This window comes from Dendropsophus ebraccatus, chromosome 15 (genome assembly GCF_027789765.1).
Source record: "Dendropsophus ebraccatus isolate aDenEbr1 chromosome 15, aDenEbr1.pat, whole genome shotgun sequence".
Taxonomy (NCBI): domain Eukaryota; kingdom Metazoa; phylum Chordata; class Amphibia; order Anura; family Hylidae; genus Dendropsophus; species Dendropsophus ebraccatus.
Genome location: NC_091468.1, coordinates 67,506,382 through 67,522,499, shown reverse-complemented (window position 1 = coordinate 67,522,499; position 16,118 = coordinate 67,506,382). Strand labels below are relative to the sequence as shown.

Here is a 16,118-nt window from a genome sequence, read left to right as displayed (position 1 = left end):
AGAGCAAGCGAGCGCCAACTTGTCAGGACAGCACCCACTTGCTCCTCGTTCCCCAGCCTGCTGACGGGTGAATACAGACGATAATCGCTTTGTGTAATTTGGCCTTAATATAAAACATGTTTATTTACCTTGAAATGTTCTTCTGTGAATCCCAATTGTCTCTCTCTTATTGTCTGCGGATAGTGTGAGAGGTCCAAGGCTTTTAGTGTCCTAGGCAGTTCATCTTCATTACTAAAGTTATTCATCGCTCTCAGTACAGCTCTTACTATATTCGTAGCCTGATCCATGAACCGATAACTTTCCTGTATGATACAATCATTTACAGTCAATTATTAGAACAACCACAATTTCTTGAATGTCAGATGATGGCAGATGATAGTTACTAGATTACTATAGAAAGACACGATCAGCCAAGGATCAGGCCTTTTCCCTATCCTCAGCTGATTACTGTCACTTTTACACTGGCCGATTATTGGCTATGTTCAGACGCTGTATGAGACCGGCCGTTCCGTGACATGGCTGGGTCACGGAACGGCCGGTCTCAGAAAAGATCGTCATGATTTTTAGTGCCGCTGAGTTCTGATGCAGGCGCATGTGTGGGCGCCCGCATCAGAACTCCCCACTGCACACTATGGAGCGTGCAGTCGAAGGGCCGCAGAAAATTGACTTGTCAGTTTCCGGCTGGAGTGTATACTATGTGTATGTATATATGTACTATGTGTATACACTCCGGCCAGGATTCCCTCAGCTTGCAGCACAATGTAAGTTCCGTACTAATCACGGCCATTACCGCAGAACTTACGTTGTGTTAACATGGCATAAAAGGGGCCTAAAGAGGTACTGCGGGCTATGTGTATTTTCAGTGTACGGCCAGGGAGAGGCCGGATTTAGAAGCCGCCGGTCACTTACCTCCCCGGTTTGAGCGTCGGGTCCCAGATCGCGCCGCCCCGTTATCCCGTCTGGCTGACGCTTCCTGGTCTAAGCTGCGGCTTGAGACGTGATGTCTCAAGGCAGCTCAGCCATTCAGCGGTCGTAGCGGAGTTCCGTCCCAGACTCTGAATGGCTGAGCTGCGTTGAGACGTCACGTCTCAAGCCGAAGCTCAAACCATGAAGCGGCAGCCGGACGAGAGAACGAGGCAGTGTGATCAGGGACCCGACGCTCAAACCGGGGAGGTAAGTGACCGGCGGCTTCTATATCCACCCCCTTCCTGGCGGAACACTTAAAATACACATAGCCCAGAGTACCCCTTTAAGCTGTGACTTTCTGTTGTGTTTGAGGTGATAAGAGGAGGCTGCTGTAAAGTGATCTGTACATCATAATTAATCATGATGCGGGGAGCTCCGAGGTCCACTTGGCAGGACACCCTCTGTGCAACAAGCAGATTGCGGAGATCGTGTGATACCTTCTTAGGTGAGGAACAAACATCCAATGCCAAAAATCGAAGGTAATGGGGTCAGGAAAGGGTTAAACGATCCGAATCTTTATTATGTGCCAAAAGATTTTTTGTGTGATTTGGACTAATTTTAAAAGCTACACCGATCTTTCACGTATGAACCGCTGTAAAGAAAATCTCCGGAGAAAGTATTAAGCATCTGTTCCAGACAGAGCTCATTTCTATGACCTGAAGGTAGTGGCACATGCACTTTAATGGTGGCATTATGCAAATACAGGCACTCTCCTGCGCGGCTCTTAATGGCTGAAGCAGGTCACACAATGGCTCTTTCCAGCTGTTGGGAGGTCAGCAAAAGGAGCCCTCATATGACTTCAATACAAGTAACAAGCTCTCCAAGGTAGAGTTTTTTCTTTTACATTTTTAAAGTTGCAACAAATTATTTCACTTACACATAACCACTACCAAACTGTAGTATATGGATATGTATTTTTTTTTTTATTACTGCTGAGCATCTAAAAAAAAAAAAAAAAAAGTTTAATCACCTTTGCAAAAAAGTTAAAAAAGTAATAGATAAGTATGCTGAAGTATGCCCGAGTCTGATCATTTGGCATTTGAATACTGGTGGCTGAAAAAGTTGGATGCAGCCCATAGACCATAGGTCATATCCATGTTTTCCTGGACTCCCTAGGGTGCATGCAACTTCTTCAGCTACCGGTGGTCAAATGGCAAACAATCAGACTCGGGCATGTCTATTTTATATTTACAGCAGTGGTTCGCTAACTATGAGGTGGGCTTCACCATTGAGACGCCCTCTAGTTGTAAGTGAGGCACAGCTGGTGAGGCAGTTTTCACAGAGGTGATAGGAAGCCGCACAGTTTACTAAAACAAAACATTTTTCTGAATTTAAAAAAAAAAAAAAAAATCTGATGTACAGATATGGTCTATAAACCCATCACAACAAATTTAAAGGGGAACTATCAGCAGGTTAGACAAATCCAGCCTGCTCATAGCTCCCTACTGCACAGGAGACACCAAGGATAAAGTTATGTCTCTTACCTCCTTGGTGCCGATTCCCATGCACTCCCATACTTCATGGTCCGCTAAGAGCGTTGCACAGGGGCACCATTAGGAGTACTGCCCTGCCCCCATTGTGTCAATCTGCCCCCTTGCTAATGATTATCAACAAAGAGGGCCGGATTGGCACTATGGGGGCAGGGCAGTGCTCCTAATGGTGCCCCAGTGCTCCTTACTGGACTGGATCCAGCTTTTCCAGGCACCTGGAGCGGCACGGATATCAAAGGAAGCAGGTGTATAAGCTGACTGCCAAGCAAGCAAATCGATTCGCTTCATTTTTAATGTAAATTTGCTCATCTCTAATTACAAGAATAAAATAAAATTGGCCGTGAAGACTCATTTGGCAATCCTCACGTTTGCCTTAGATGCTTCATACAGTAAAAGAACAATTTTATAAATTTTTTAATAATCCGATTAACTACGTTTTGCCTTTGTTACCCAAATGTACTAGATATTGTAATATGATAAACGCTAATAAAAATATGAAGACAATTCTACACAGTTATTGTTATTATTGTATTAGGAAAATTAGTAGACTGGCCAAAAGCTTAAAAAAAATTAAATGTTGGCATTTTGTAGAATGAAGAAAAATACAATGAGAATATCATAAATCATGTACAGTGACCTAGTAGTTCTTTAGTTTCCATGGGAACATGTACCTTGTCAAGATATGGCATAACAGTTTCCTCATCACCAAAGACAAATGGCACCGTACTACACAGGTGGATATGGTGCCCTAAGGGTGAACTTGCAGTGAAGCGTAGGACATGACGCCTGCAATAAAGACACATAAAAGTATTGGCTAATAAAAAGATTTCAAGAGGAATTTCACACAGAACTTTGGCTATAAATTGCTGCACAAATCTCATAAAGTGGTCGAAAATAAAAGTCCGGAAAAGTAATAAAAGGTAAAAGATCTTAAAAGAGGACTTCAACTTTAACCAACACTAGTGCACAAATTATTCTCTAGTATATAAGTGTAATTCCATTAGGTCACCTCCATGTATTATAGGCAGTTTTTAGTGTTTTTATGTAGTTTTTTTTTTTTTTAAACAGGATTGTATTTAATAGGAATAAAAAGTGTGATTCTGTGGCATTTAAAAACCCATGCTTGCCACATGAAAAGTTTTAGTGACATGTTTGACCAGACTGGGTTGGTACTGCGCACGATCCTCATTCTGATCCAGTTGGGATTGTGCACAGTACCGACCCGGCATGGTCATATTCATGGATGGCAAAACTTCCAGAATCTGGCTGCCCAGGCATGATGGGAATTGTAGTTTTGCAACAGCTGGAGGGCCGAAGGTTCCCCATCCCTAGCGTACAGCAATTCTCAGCTGCTGGAAATGTGTGTTGTTTGGGCAGATTGACGCCACCAAAAAGTGGGCAGAGCATGGCATAAAAGAGGCACAGCCACAGCTGCCCATCAAATGTACTATGGTTCACGCCAATAATAGTTAAAATTTTCCTTATGGAGGGTTCAGGCAGTGTGTCATATATTCTGTGTCTGCCATCCTTGGTAACGTCCCCTTTTTTCAGACGCGTAGTTTATATTATTGCTGATAAATTTTATTATTTGTGCTGTTCTAAATGTATGTCAGCTCTGACAGGGTTCCAAAGGAGAACAAATGTTGGTGTGTCCCTGCGTGGGGCATTTGTGACACAAGATGTTGAGGGCATCTATGTATGCAAATACCAGCAAGATATCTGCACACAGAAGTAGCTGGGGTAGAAAGTCTACATCTTTGTATAGTGCACACCTGAGGGCTATCACTGATACTGATGCCCTTATCTGTAACCACTGACCCCCCCCCCCGTCCCCCCCCCAACAGCTAGATAAGGTGAAGTCCTTTCCGGATCTTTTCGAAAATTCTGCTGGTGCTGTGTTTTGGGTGAAAAATCATCTTTTATACCTCGAACGCTGAACGAAGATGATTTTTTTACCCAAAAGATGGCACCAGCAGAATTCTGGAAAAAATCATCCAGGAAGGACTTCACCCTATCCAAGGAACGGTAGCTTGAAGGGGGGGGGGGGGGGCAGTGGGTACAGATTGGCTTTGAGGCTATGTTTAGACCTTGTAAGAGACCGGCCGTTCTATGACCCAGCCGAGTCACGAAATGGCTGGTCTTGTTAAAGATTCTGCAGTTCTGCAGTTCTGATGCGGGCGCATCCGTGTTGACAATCGGCAACAACGTCTGTTCTTTTACAAAAATATACGTTTTGTGAACATAGCCTAAACTTGCATGGAATTTGAGGGGCAGTGGATTTTTCCCTTTTGTGCCTTTGGATACTGTGTGTAATATATATATTCGGGATGAGCGAATGTACAGTACTAGCGAATTGAAGCGCTCGGCCGTCAGCTTGTCAGCCATCTGCCTTTGAACTTAATACTGCTCCATGCCACTCTGCTCAGGGTGCCTGATGAAGCTGGATCCAGTCCTAGGAAACTGGGAGGAGTGGCATGGAATTCACTTTTCCCGCCTCAATGTCACTAACAGGTTTCACAGTAATACGACCTATCAGAATGCATGTTCTCTTAGGTCTGCATGGTTCTCATGTGGGTGCATTCCTAGTTTAGCCAGAAGGGCTGAGCTGCAATAATCCTATGAGATCAGATACAAAGCTAGGATAAAGGAAGCATTGTAATGGCTGTGGTTCTATGGAACATTCCGTCTTTTATTGTTCCAAGATGATGTAAAAACACAAATAACATAAAAAATTAACAAATGACAGAAAACTACTGATCTCTGATGATGCACATGTTAAAACTCTGCACATTACAGCTAGAAAACTTTATCAGTAATTAATTGCATTGTTATAGGCAACTGTTCACATCAGGCTGGGAAAGGATACGCACCCTGGGGGCAGGCTTATCATGGCAGCTTTGGTCACATAGGTATGGAGTTTTAATATAACTGGTCCATTGAGGAGACTTTTCCAAGAAAACTGCTCTGCTGTTAATATGCCCTTCTGAGATCCAGCGTCCTGCTTCACTGTAAGGACACAGAGTTATGGGAACTGCTCATCTGTAAGTGCTGAGAACAATCTGTATTATTGTACATCCTGGGTAACCCATAGCTGGAGGCCAGTGTTGACCATGCAAGGAAATATGTATACATCCTGCAGGGTGTGTGGCAGCTAGAGGAGGCCATTCACATTACAGGAGGCAGACATCATTTGATTATCATCTTCTTCGAAAAATTTTATAAAAAAACTAAAGTAAAAAAATGCACCATATAAACAATGTACAAAAACAATTAATTGGAGAAACAAAGCGTTTCTAAACCGATGCGGTTTCTTTTTCAAGTGTCATTATCATCCTGAGGGTATGTTCATACTGCGTAAGAGACCAGCCGTTCCGTGACCTGGCCGGAACGATCATCCAGGCTGGTACTGCAGTACTGGCCGGATGATCTTTAGGGTGCGTGCCCGCATCAGAACTCCCCACAGTACACTATGGAGCTCTATAGTCTGAGTCTGTATATGTCTATGGAGGACACAGGGGACAGAGCCTGGTCACATGCTCCTCCATGTCAGCCATTTTATGGACAGAAACAAAACAGAGCAGGGCACCCCAGCCTGGTAAAGGGGGGTCTGATATTAGCTCTGTGAGGTACACAGGGACCTGCTGTCAGCATATACATTGAGTACACTTACTAATACTTTGTACTGACCTATTTTACTATAAAGTGGCCAACCCCTTTAAATATAAGGCCTCCCCTGACCTAGCAATGTTTTTGTTGGGAAGCATGCCCACCGATCAGAACACCAGGGCATGCAGCTGTAATTCCTTTTAGTCCCCTGCCTGCACTGTCCGTTGCAGAGCAGGACATGAAGACCGTCACCTGCCGCCAACACTGATTTTCCCTTCCTCAGCCATCGCTTGTAAATGTGCAGGCAAGGCATCAAGAGGCCTGCCGCCATCCCCACTGTCCCCTACCACCAGATGTAGAGCTGTACACAGTCTGCTGTTATTTTGCCATACTGTACACTGTCCCTGCTGTGCTACACGAGTGTGCTGAGGGGAGCTCCCCCTGGTGGCCAGAAGCTGCCATACCGTACGCTCTGTCCCTGCTGTGCTGTATGAGTGTTCTGTGGTGAGCTCCCAGTACAACACAATAGTAGTGAAGGAAAAAAGTGATTAGCTCACCATATTGCCGCCAACTTCAGGTTATGGAACCCACTGTGCTCCAGTGATAAGGAGCAATATACTCACAGAGTCGGTATGACTTGAATCTTTTTTATTTCTTTTTCTTTAAAGTAAATGCAGCAAAAAGTTATCATGCTCACAGCTGATGTTACTCTCAGACTCGGACGCCCAAATGCGTCCTCCTCGCGGACGTTTCGGAGGATACAAACTCCTCCTTCCTCATGCGCGAGCTCGAGGAAGGAGGAGTTTGTATCCTCCGAAACGTCCGCGAGGAGGACGCATTTGGGCGTCCGAGTCTGAGAGTAACATCAGCTGTGAGCATGATAACTTTTTGCTGCATTTACTTTAAAGAAAAAGAAATAAAAAAGATTCAAGTCATACCGACTCTGTGAGTATATTGCTCCTTATCACTGGAGCACAGTGGGTTCCATAACCTGAAGTTGGCGGCAATATGGTGAGCTAATCACTTTTTTCCTTCACTACTATTGTGTTGTACTGGAAGCTTTTGACCGGACTGGTGGAGTTCGGAAGTGTGGAGGGTGCTCATAAGTATTATAGTGCGTGCTATCTTTTGTCAAATATTCTGTGGTGAGCTCCCCCTGGTGGCTGTAAGCTGCCATACTGTACGCTCTGTCCCTGCTGTGCTGTATGAGTGTGCTGTGGTGAGCTCCCCCTGGTGGCTGTAAGCTGCCATACTTTACGCTCTGTCCCTGCTGTGCTGTATGAGTGTGCTGTGGTGAGCTCCCCCTGGTGGCCATAAGCTGCCATACCGCATGCTGTCCCTGCTGTGCATGCGACATGTGAAAAATCTTCATGGAAAAATAAGACATTCCCTGAAAATAAGACCTATCTTTGGGAGCAAGAAAATATTATTTTCAGGGAAACACGATACTTTATAGTATCAAAAGGATTTCTTGCTTCACATGTAAAGTTACACATAGGGCCCTTTTCCCTTTGGAAGACTGAATTTTTTTAGTACAGATGTATAGCCCAACAAATACTTTTAGCCCATTGAAGCTCATGGTGTCAAGTACCCTTACCAAGCGAATTCCCCCAGCGTGTTAGTGCTGAAAAGCTCACTAATATGTCTGTAGGCCTCAGGTTGTCGACACATAAGTAGTAAGTTCCTCTGTCTCGCTCATCCGCTGTCTAAGAAGCAAAAATAAATAATAAAACAGTAAATGGACTCTACTCAATTATACCTATGTAACTGCACAGAAAGAAGCATAAAAGGTCATATTTTATACATGCAATTCCCGTGTTCCTGCCGCTCGTGACATCCAGCTCCTGAATTAGCCAAGGTCACGCAATCCGTTTTACATATAGTATTTATTCAGTAATGATTTCGCATCATCTGTCATCGATGCAGACAATGAAGGTGCTAAATACAAAGTAATAGCGACATAAGCATTGAGCAACAGTCAAGGGCCTATTCCTTATTAATAATTAATGGCATGGAGTCGTACTGTTGACATAAGAGACAAGGGTCAAAAAGTTTGACAAAGTCTCCGGAGCGGCGCTGTTTTCACTGTCACTTTGTCCTCTCTTCCCGTCCTTCATCACTTCCAATCAATAATTTAAGCTATTTAGTTATTTATAGCCCTTTTTACGCTTTACTATTGTACTCGCTCAACAGATGGAGAAGATGGTTTTCATCTAGGACTTAAGCCTTGTGCCACTTAAATAGCAATAATAACATTTCGCACAGAGATGGCTTATATAAAAAGCGGAATTAATTCTCCGATCCAAACATCTCAGGAGGTGAACTAATCTAATAAAGCAAATTTTTATAATGAGCTTAAAGCCAGGAGAATTAACCAGGAAAGTGGGTTAGAAAGGTCCGTTAAATGAAAGACTAAATATAACCAGGCTAACATGGTGTCCTCAGCTTGTCGGCGTTCTTATTCTAGGATTCAGTAATTGCTTAGCCGTAAAGGACCGCAAGTTATTAAATTGATCCTTAAATTGTAACCTGGAGAATAGTCAAGAGGATAGGTTATTGTTTGTTGTAAAACCTTTCCACTCGTATGTGATCAGGATCAGCTTCCCTACTGTATTCAGTCTAGAAATCCACATACAATGCGGGAATGGGCGAAGCAGGAGAACATACATTGCATTATTACTGACAGCACAGTGTATTTAAGCTGATGAAATTTATCGATATCCCCTTTTGACCCTATAACATACAGTGATTATCAGACAGACAGAAATTGTTTTGTGTAATAGGCCCCATGATCAGACGAAAAAGACGCTTATTTGGCTGATCGCATTTTTTAAGCAGGTTTAAAATTATCGACCGCACATCTCCCCGTGTAATAGGGCATATATGGCCGACGATGATGGCAAGATAATTAAACGGAACTGAGATATCCCCGTCTGAAGCCCGAAGCGCGCGCTGCTGAGATGAGTCCAACGCCCATAGAGAATGATGGCTCCATTCATTCTCTATGGGCGTCGAACTCACGTCAGCAGCGCGCGCGCCGGGCTTCAGACGGGGATATCTCCGTCCCGGGACCGGCTCCAGGTAAGTATCTGGGGCTCTAGCGGGGGTCGGAAAGCCTTCACCCTGGCACGGGGGGGGGGGGGGGGTGTGGGGGGGGGACAGGTTCCCTTTAAGCCATATAATAGGCTCCTTAAAGGGAAACTATCAGCAGTTTAGACAAATCTAACCTGCTGATAGCCCCCTATTGCGCACGGGGCACAGAGGAGGAAGGTATGTCTCTTAACTTCCCCCTCAGCGCTGTTCCCATGTGGTTAGCAGTGTAATCCTCGGTCCGCAGCACTGTTAGGAGCACTGCCCCATCCCTAGAGCACAAGCCAGCCTGCTCCTTCTAAGGGCTCTATTCCACGGGACGATTATCGTTCAAAAAATCATTAGATCGCTTGGATTTTAACAATAATCATTTCGTGTAATAGCAGGCAGCGATTAAATGACCAACAAGAAATCGTTGATCGTTTGATAGGATCTGGACCTATTTTTATCGTTTGATCGTTCGCAAATCGTTCTGTGGAATAAGAAGTCATAGCTGAAACGTACGCAATACCGACGACTAAACGACCGCAAGAACGATCATAAATAACGATCGTCATTCCGTGTAATTGGGTGAACGATTATAGGTCGTTTCTAGAGATGAGTGAACCGGGTTTGGGTTCAAGTCCATCCGAACCCGAACGTTCTGTATTTGATTAGCTGGAGCTGCTGAACTTGGATAAAGCCCTAAGGTTGTCTGGAAAACATGGATACAGCCAATGACTATATCCATGTTTTCCACACAGCCTTAGGGCTTTATCCAACTTCAGCAGCCCCCGCTAATCAAATGCCGATCGTTCGGGTTCGGATGGACTTGAGCATGCTCCAGGTTCCCTCAGCTCTAGTCGTTTCCCGTAGCAGTCGTTTAAGATCGTTTATCGTTAATCATTAGTCGTCAAAAAAATCGCTTGGTGTAATAGTACCCTAACGATCATTAATTAAGTGAGTGGGCCGGATCGGCGCCCCTTCTTGGTGCCCGTGCGCGATAGGGGGCTATCAGCAGATTAGGTTCTTCTAACCTTCTGATAGTTCCCCTTTAAATGAGCATGAATCTACTTTGCTTGGCATCAGTGTGCCTGTGAAATACTACCACAAAGCAATGCATCTGTAACACAGACCTTTACCTTGAAATCTGTTTTCTGACAGGTATACGGATATGTATTTGGCTTGTGGAAGATGTACAATGTCCTGTAAAGAAAGAAAAATAAGTCTGTAATGAGATTTTTCACTTGTGTCTACATAAGTGTCTATCGCAGGGCAGAAAGGGTGGACTGTAGATCGCTTCAGGTTATGTTTTGCCCCCTAAATAATGGTGCTGTTCTTCTGAAAGTTCAGGTTCACACAAACCGGGAGAGATCGACATTTGAATCCGTCTGCCTGGAGAAGGTGAATGCAGCCTGAGGACTGTTTGGAAAGCCTGGATACAGCCATAGGCCATAGGCCACATCCATGTTTTCCAGGCAGTCCTCTGGCTGCATCCACCTTCTCCAGGCAAACGGATTGAAATGTCGATCTCTTCCGGTTTGTGTGAACCCGAACTTGATATTGCTTTTCCTTCTACTAGATAACCCCTTCAAAGTACAAGAACTTGTGTATAGTTGTTTTACAATTTTGCACTAAACCTTTGGCACACTTCATCAAATTTGACACTTTTTTTTTTTTACTAGTAGTACAATATGATATCGTATTTTGTACTGAAAAGCATATTACACCATATACAAATGCTATAGATATAATTGATGGTATTCATAATATAACAAAGGACACAACTGTGTTCACTTTGGCTTCTGATTTCAAATTGTTTAAAGTGTTCCTGCCATTTCAGTGTCGCTTCTCAGAAATCAATAAATATGAATAGTACAAGTGATTTTAAGAAACTGTGTAAAATGTTTTATTAAGCAAAAGAGTTTACTTCTGTACTCAAAAAGCTGTCTTCCTACCTCCCCCTCCTCCTCACTTTAGAAGCAGGATTTCTGTATCCATTATGCTCTATGGAGATGGGAGGGGTTGGGGGGGGGGGTGAGTGAGCACGGAGAGGAGAAAAGGCAGCCCTGCAAAACACTACATTCTGCAAAATTCTCCTATCAAGCTCCTAGATAAGCACTGACCTTTCTGACCTGTGAATCCAGCGTTTTAAGTGCCCAGGTGCCCAGGCAGTCTGCAAACTGCACAGCTGTTTGTCTTCTCTTCCTGCTCACTTACCCCCCTCAGCCCTTCCCCTCTCTATAGGTTATAATGGACACAGCAAACACGTCTTCACTTTACTTCTCAGTAATGAAGACGGCTTTGTCTGATAATACACAGAGAAGAAGTGTGTGTGTGGGGGGGGGGGGGGGGGGGGGAGGTAGGAAAACAGCTTTTTTAGTGCAGAAAGAGTTTTTTTGCCTAATAAAACTTATTACAGAGTTTCTTAAAATCACTATTGATTTCTGCAAATATATCTTAAAGCGACTCTGTACCCACAATTTGACCCCCCCAAACCACTTGTACCTTCGAATAGCTGGTTTTAATCCAAGATCACCAACTGCAGGTGATGCAGTTATTGTGGTTATGCGGTTATTGTCTTAAAAAACAACTTTTAAACTTGCAGCCCTGTGCCCAATGGCCGGGGATTACAATATCTGTGCCCTAACTTTGCACCACCCCTCGTTCCCTCCTCCCCACCCTCTTCATCATTAGAAATGCCCCTAGAACATTTTCTCCTGTCTGAGCATTACACAGGTGTATTAACGATCCAGCCCATGTTAGGTATTTACACAGCTGAGGAAAAGGAGACAATCTGCCTGGAGCATTCCTAATGGTGAGGAGGTCGGGGAGGAGGGACAGAGAGGATGTGCCAGCCTAAGGCATAGACATTCTAAGCCCCAGCCGTTGGGCACAGGGCTGTCAGTTTAAAAGTTTATTTTTTAGGACAATAACTGCATCCCCTGCCAAGCGCACCCCAGGACAGATCTTGGATTATAAGCAGCTATCTGAAGGTTCAAGCGGTTTGGAGGGGTCAGATTGTGGGTACAGGGTCGCTTTAAATGACAGATACACTTTAACTCTGAAAACACAATTAAACATATGAATGTTGCATACAGTAAGTGCTCCTGGGAAAAAATGAAAGATGCTGCTGTTTTTCCACATTCATGCCGACATCTCACTTTATTTTCGGCAATTGTTTAATTAAAGAACTAAGCTCCTTTACAATGCTCTGGAGTCAGAGAACGGAATCAGATAACTAAACTAAAATGAGCAAGGAAAGAATCTCAGAAGAACCTTTACACATTCTGTGTGCGGCTGTACTGATTATATATGTCATCTCAAAAAAAGAAGAAACATGGGCTCCGCCTGCTGGGGATTCCTCTTGGTCCTTCTTTCCTCCAATCTCAATGTTTTCCAATTAAAAAAAAATACAGAAAAGATGACAAAGAAGGGATTGGTTACAATGTGATAAGTCGGGGCAGATTCTTCCTACTGTCCATCATTCTTTTGTCTAACTTCTCCCTGCCTCTGGCCTTTTATATTAACTATCACTGCTGACTACATGAGTAACTTACTGGAAGCACCGGCCAAAGTCAGAAAACTCCATCCAGGTTTGCATTGTGACTTGCTTTATTTCCACCGCTGTGTCAGCATTCTCAGTGATGTTGGGTGCTTGACCAGATTCTTCTGTTGTTTGACCATCACCGGTTACAACATCATTGAAACCATCTAGGACAGAGATAACAATAATGTGCATGCCATACTGCAATAGTGTTTGCTTTCTTTAATTAAATTAACTGGTGTGAAAAAGTTATACAGATTTGAAAATTACTTCTATTTAAAAAAACAAAATCCACAGTCTTCCAATACTTATCAGCAGCTGTATGTCCTGCAGGAAGTGGTGTATTCTTTCTAGTCTTACACGGTGCTCTCTGCTGCCATCTCTGGTTATGTCAGGAACTGTCCAGAGCAGAAGAAGTTTTCTCAGGGGATTAGCTACTGCTCTGGAGAGTTCCTGACATGGACAGAGGTGGCAGCAGAGAGCACTGTGTCAGGACATACAGCAGCTGATAAGTTCTGGAAAGCTTGAATTTTTATTTTATTAGATCTGCACTACAATGTAATATGGCTGTAAGTTGATCAGGCTCAGCCTAATAATGTCTTTACACAGAAGCTAAAGCCAGGAATAGATTTCAAAAGAGGAGAAATCTCAGTCTTTCCTTAAAGGAGAACGTCCACACACACACCCCCCGCCCGTGCTGGGGTGACAGGCTCCCGACCCGGACAGAGATATCCCAGTCAGAGCCGGCGCGCGTGCTGTGGGGAGAGGTCCGGCATCCATAGAGAATGAATAGAGCCGTGCACGCGCTGCAGAGATGAGTGCGGCTCCATTCATTCTCTATGGACGCCGGACGTCTCCCCACAGCGCGTGCTCCGGCTTCAGACCAGGATATCACCATCCCGGGACCGGCTCCGGGAGCGGGACTCGGCCAGATGAGGTCTGAATAAGGGGATCCAGCACGGGGGGTGACAGGTCCTCTTTAATAACCTGTTCTCTGTTTATAGTCTGTTCCTAGGTTTGGTTTAAAAAATCTGTCAAATAAATCTGTCTGTGTAAACGCACCATAAGGCTGAGTCTGATCAGCTTCCGTAGCTATGACACAGTAGGCCCGAGGGGGACCTCCAGTTGTCATACCAATCACCCATTGCTTCGCACAGCCCCAATGGTAAATAGGGCGAATTCTACCTCTGTTCTGCCCTATAGATGCTGGGATCGCACTGATTGCAGAACCTATAGGGTTAAATGCTGCGATTCAGGCTCGGCCCGGGTCTCCGCAGTTGTTGCGGGTACCAGGTTATTACTGACAGCAAATGAGCAGAGATGAGTCCATTGCCCATAGGAAATCACTGGAGCATTGATTTCCTATGGGCATTATCTGCTCATTTGCATAATGTGCGCACAGAGGGGTGGAGGCAATTTCCTGTCAGTATTTCCGTCAGTCTATTTTCAACCATAAACCAGAAGTGGGTTGAAAAAACTGAAACTGGGCAAATCTTTCCATTATGGTTTTGCCCTGTCAGTTCCACTCCTGGTTTTGTTTGAAAAAAATACAATCAGTATCCTCCTCCACTCCAAGGCGGGTAAAACAGGCGCAGGTCCAAGGGGTGATAGAAAATATCAAAAAATTTATTGCCAGCAACACAAGGCGTTCTGAGACCGGACCGGTCTCTTTATTAATTGTAATTGTTTGAAAAAAGACTGATGGAAATACTATGTGTGAACATAGCCTAAATATGGCCCAATAACTAATAAGGAATTATTTACATGTTCCATAAATTTATCTGTAATTTAGGACACGTTGCTTTCTATCAGGCTATTCACACTGTCCGTAGTTTTATGGATCCGCAATCTGTGCCACACAAAACAATAGGATTCCCCCATAGAAGTCTATGGGAGCGTTCATAATTTTTGAGGATCCGTAATTTTAAAGAAAGAAACGTCTGTAACATCTACAAAAAATACAGATCACCTTAATTTAACTATCACCTTCCCATTTTTGTGGATCCGCAAAAAATACGGATTGCGGATGCACTATGGACAATCTTGCTGATTGCGGACATAATATACAGTCCTGAAAAACTACGGCTAGGCCTAAGACTAAGTTCACACTGTGTTTTTGCATCTGCTTCAATGTATGAAATATGGTGCATTTTTCACCATATTTCCGCTTTGAAGGTTAATGTCAATTTTCCAGAGTGGGTGGAGACTCGCTGCTAAGATGTCTCCTGTACATTGCGCACACAGAAATGAGGACAACCTGTAGAAGCAGAAACAGCATAGAGGAAATTATGGAGCAGCATTGAACAGTGTAGGTAGTGTTTCAAGTCCTGGGGTGAGATCTAATACTAACTATAGGCAGTGGCGTGGCTACCATAGAGGCAGGGTAGGAGGCTGCTATGGGGCCTGTGCAGGAGGGGGGCCCAGGGGAGAAGGTAAGAGCCATAATGTGACCTTCTGCTTAACCCCTTATGTACTGCAGTGTGTAAGTGACCCAATGTTTTCTTACAGGCTGCAACTCAAAAAAGGGTTAACGAGCAGAAGACAAAGAGATCTCTGCTTGACTGCTCTGATAACCCCTGACCTCTGTTCTTGCTGCTGCCCCAATTAAGTAGGAAAATGTGCAGAGCTCCTTGAAGAGGTCAGGGGTTATCAGTGCCCCAGCAGTAAATCAGATATCTCCTTATCTTCTGAACTTTGGGTCACTTACACACTGCAGTACATAAGGGGTTAAGCAGAAAAAGTAGTCTGCACCTATGTATTTAACCATAAGGGCTCCTAATGGGTCCTTATAGTTAAATACAGTGGACTGACAGAGCAAGCAGCCATTGGCTCTCTGCTCTGCCAGTTACTCTTGTGGCTGCAGGCAGGATTCTGCCACTGCAAGAGATTTTATTTTATTTTTACAGAGTTTGTGTATATATATGCAGTGCTTTGCTATGGGGCCCCCGTGAATCCTAGCTACGTCCCTGACTATAGACTACAGATGTGTCAGCTATATCTGTGTCTCTCTCCACCAACTCACTTCTAGTCTTTCCCCTGCACTCTCCCTAGACTATGGGCAGCATGTAACCTTAACCCTTAGTGAGCTGACAGTTCTTATGATTTATTTTGCAGTAAAAGTTTAAATATAGATTGTTATAGTTCTACTGTATATAAGTTCATTTACCTGTAAGGTTCTCTTGAAGCGATGGGCTTACCTGCTGGCAATAAAAAAAAATGTAAAACAATTTTTTTTAAAGCAACAATTTAGCAAGCAATTATTTTTTCATAGCATATACATGTCAAAAAGTCCTAAAGGTTCTTGCTTTCCATTAAAATTAGCCCTGAATTCACTACATCTGCCTTGTGACGGGAGCACTGTGAGGGTGTGGGCGCTGTGTAGGTAATACACCGGCATTTATCTGGACAAACTGTGACAATCTCTGGGCACCATGAGGCTA

General features: G+C 44.0%; 1 protein-coding gene across 1 annotated transcript in view; it reads right to left on the bottom strand.

Moving 5' to 3' along the window:
* Positions 1–16,118, bottom strand: part of ADGB (androglobin) — a 138,932-nt gene that overhangs the window by 49,332 nt on the left and 73,482 nt on the right. Inside the window, exons 14-20 of the mRNA XM_069954785.1 lie at positions 15,845–15,875; positions 12,692–12,845; positions 10,274–10,337; positions 7,660–7,768; positions 5,327–5,462; positions 3,128–3,242; positions 129–302 (exon numbers count right to left, since the gene is read on the bottom strand). Coding sequence (XP_069810886.1) covers positions 129–302; positions 3,128–3,242; positions 5,327–5,462; positions 7,660–7,768; positions 10,274–10,337; positions 12,692–12,845; positions 15,845–15,875 — 783 coding nt within the window. The remainder of the gene's footprint in view (positions 1–128; positions 303–3,127; positions 3,243–5,326; positions 5,463–7,659; positions 7,769–10,273; positions 10,338–12,691; positions 12,846–15,844; positions 15,876–16,118) is intronic.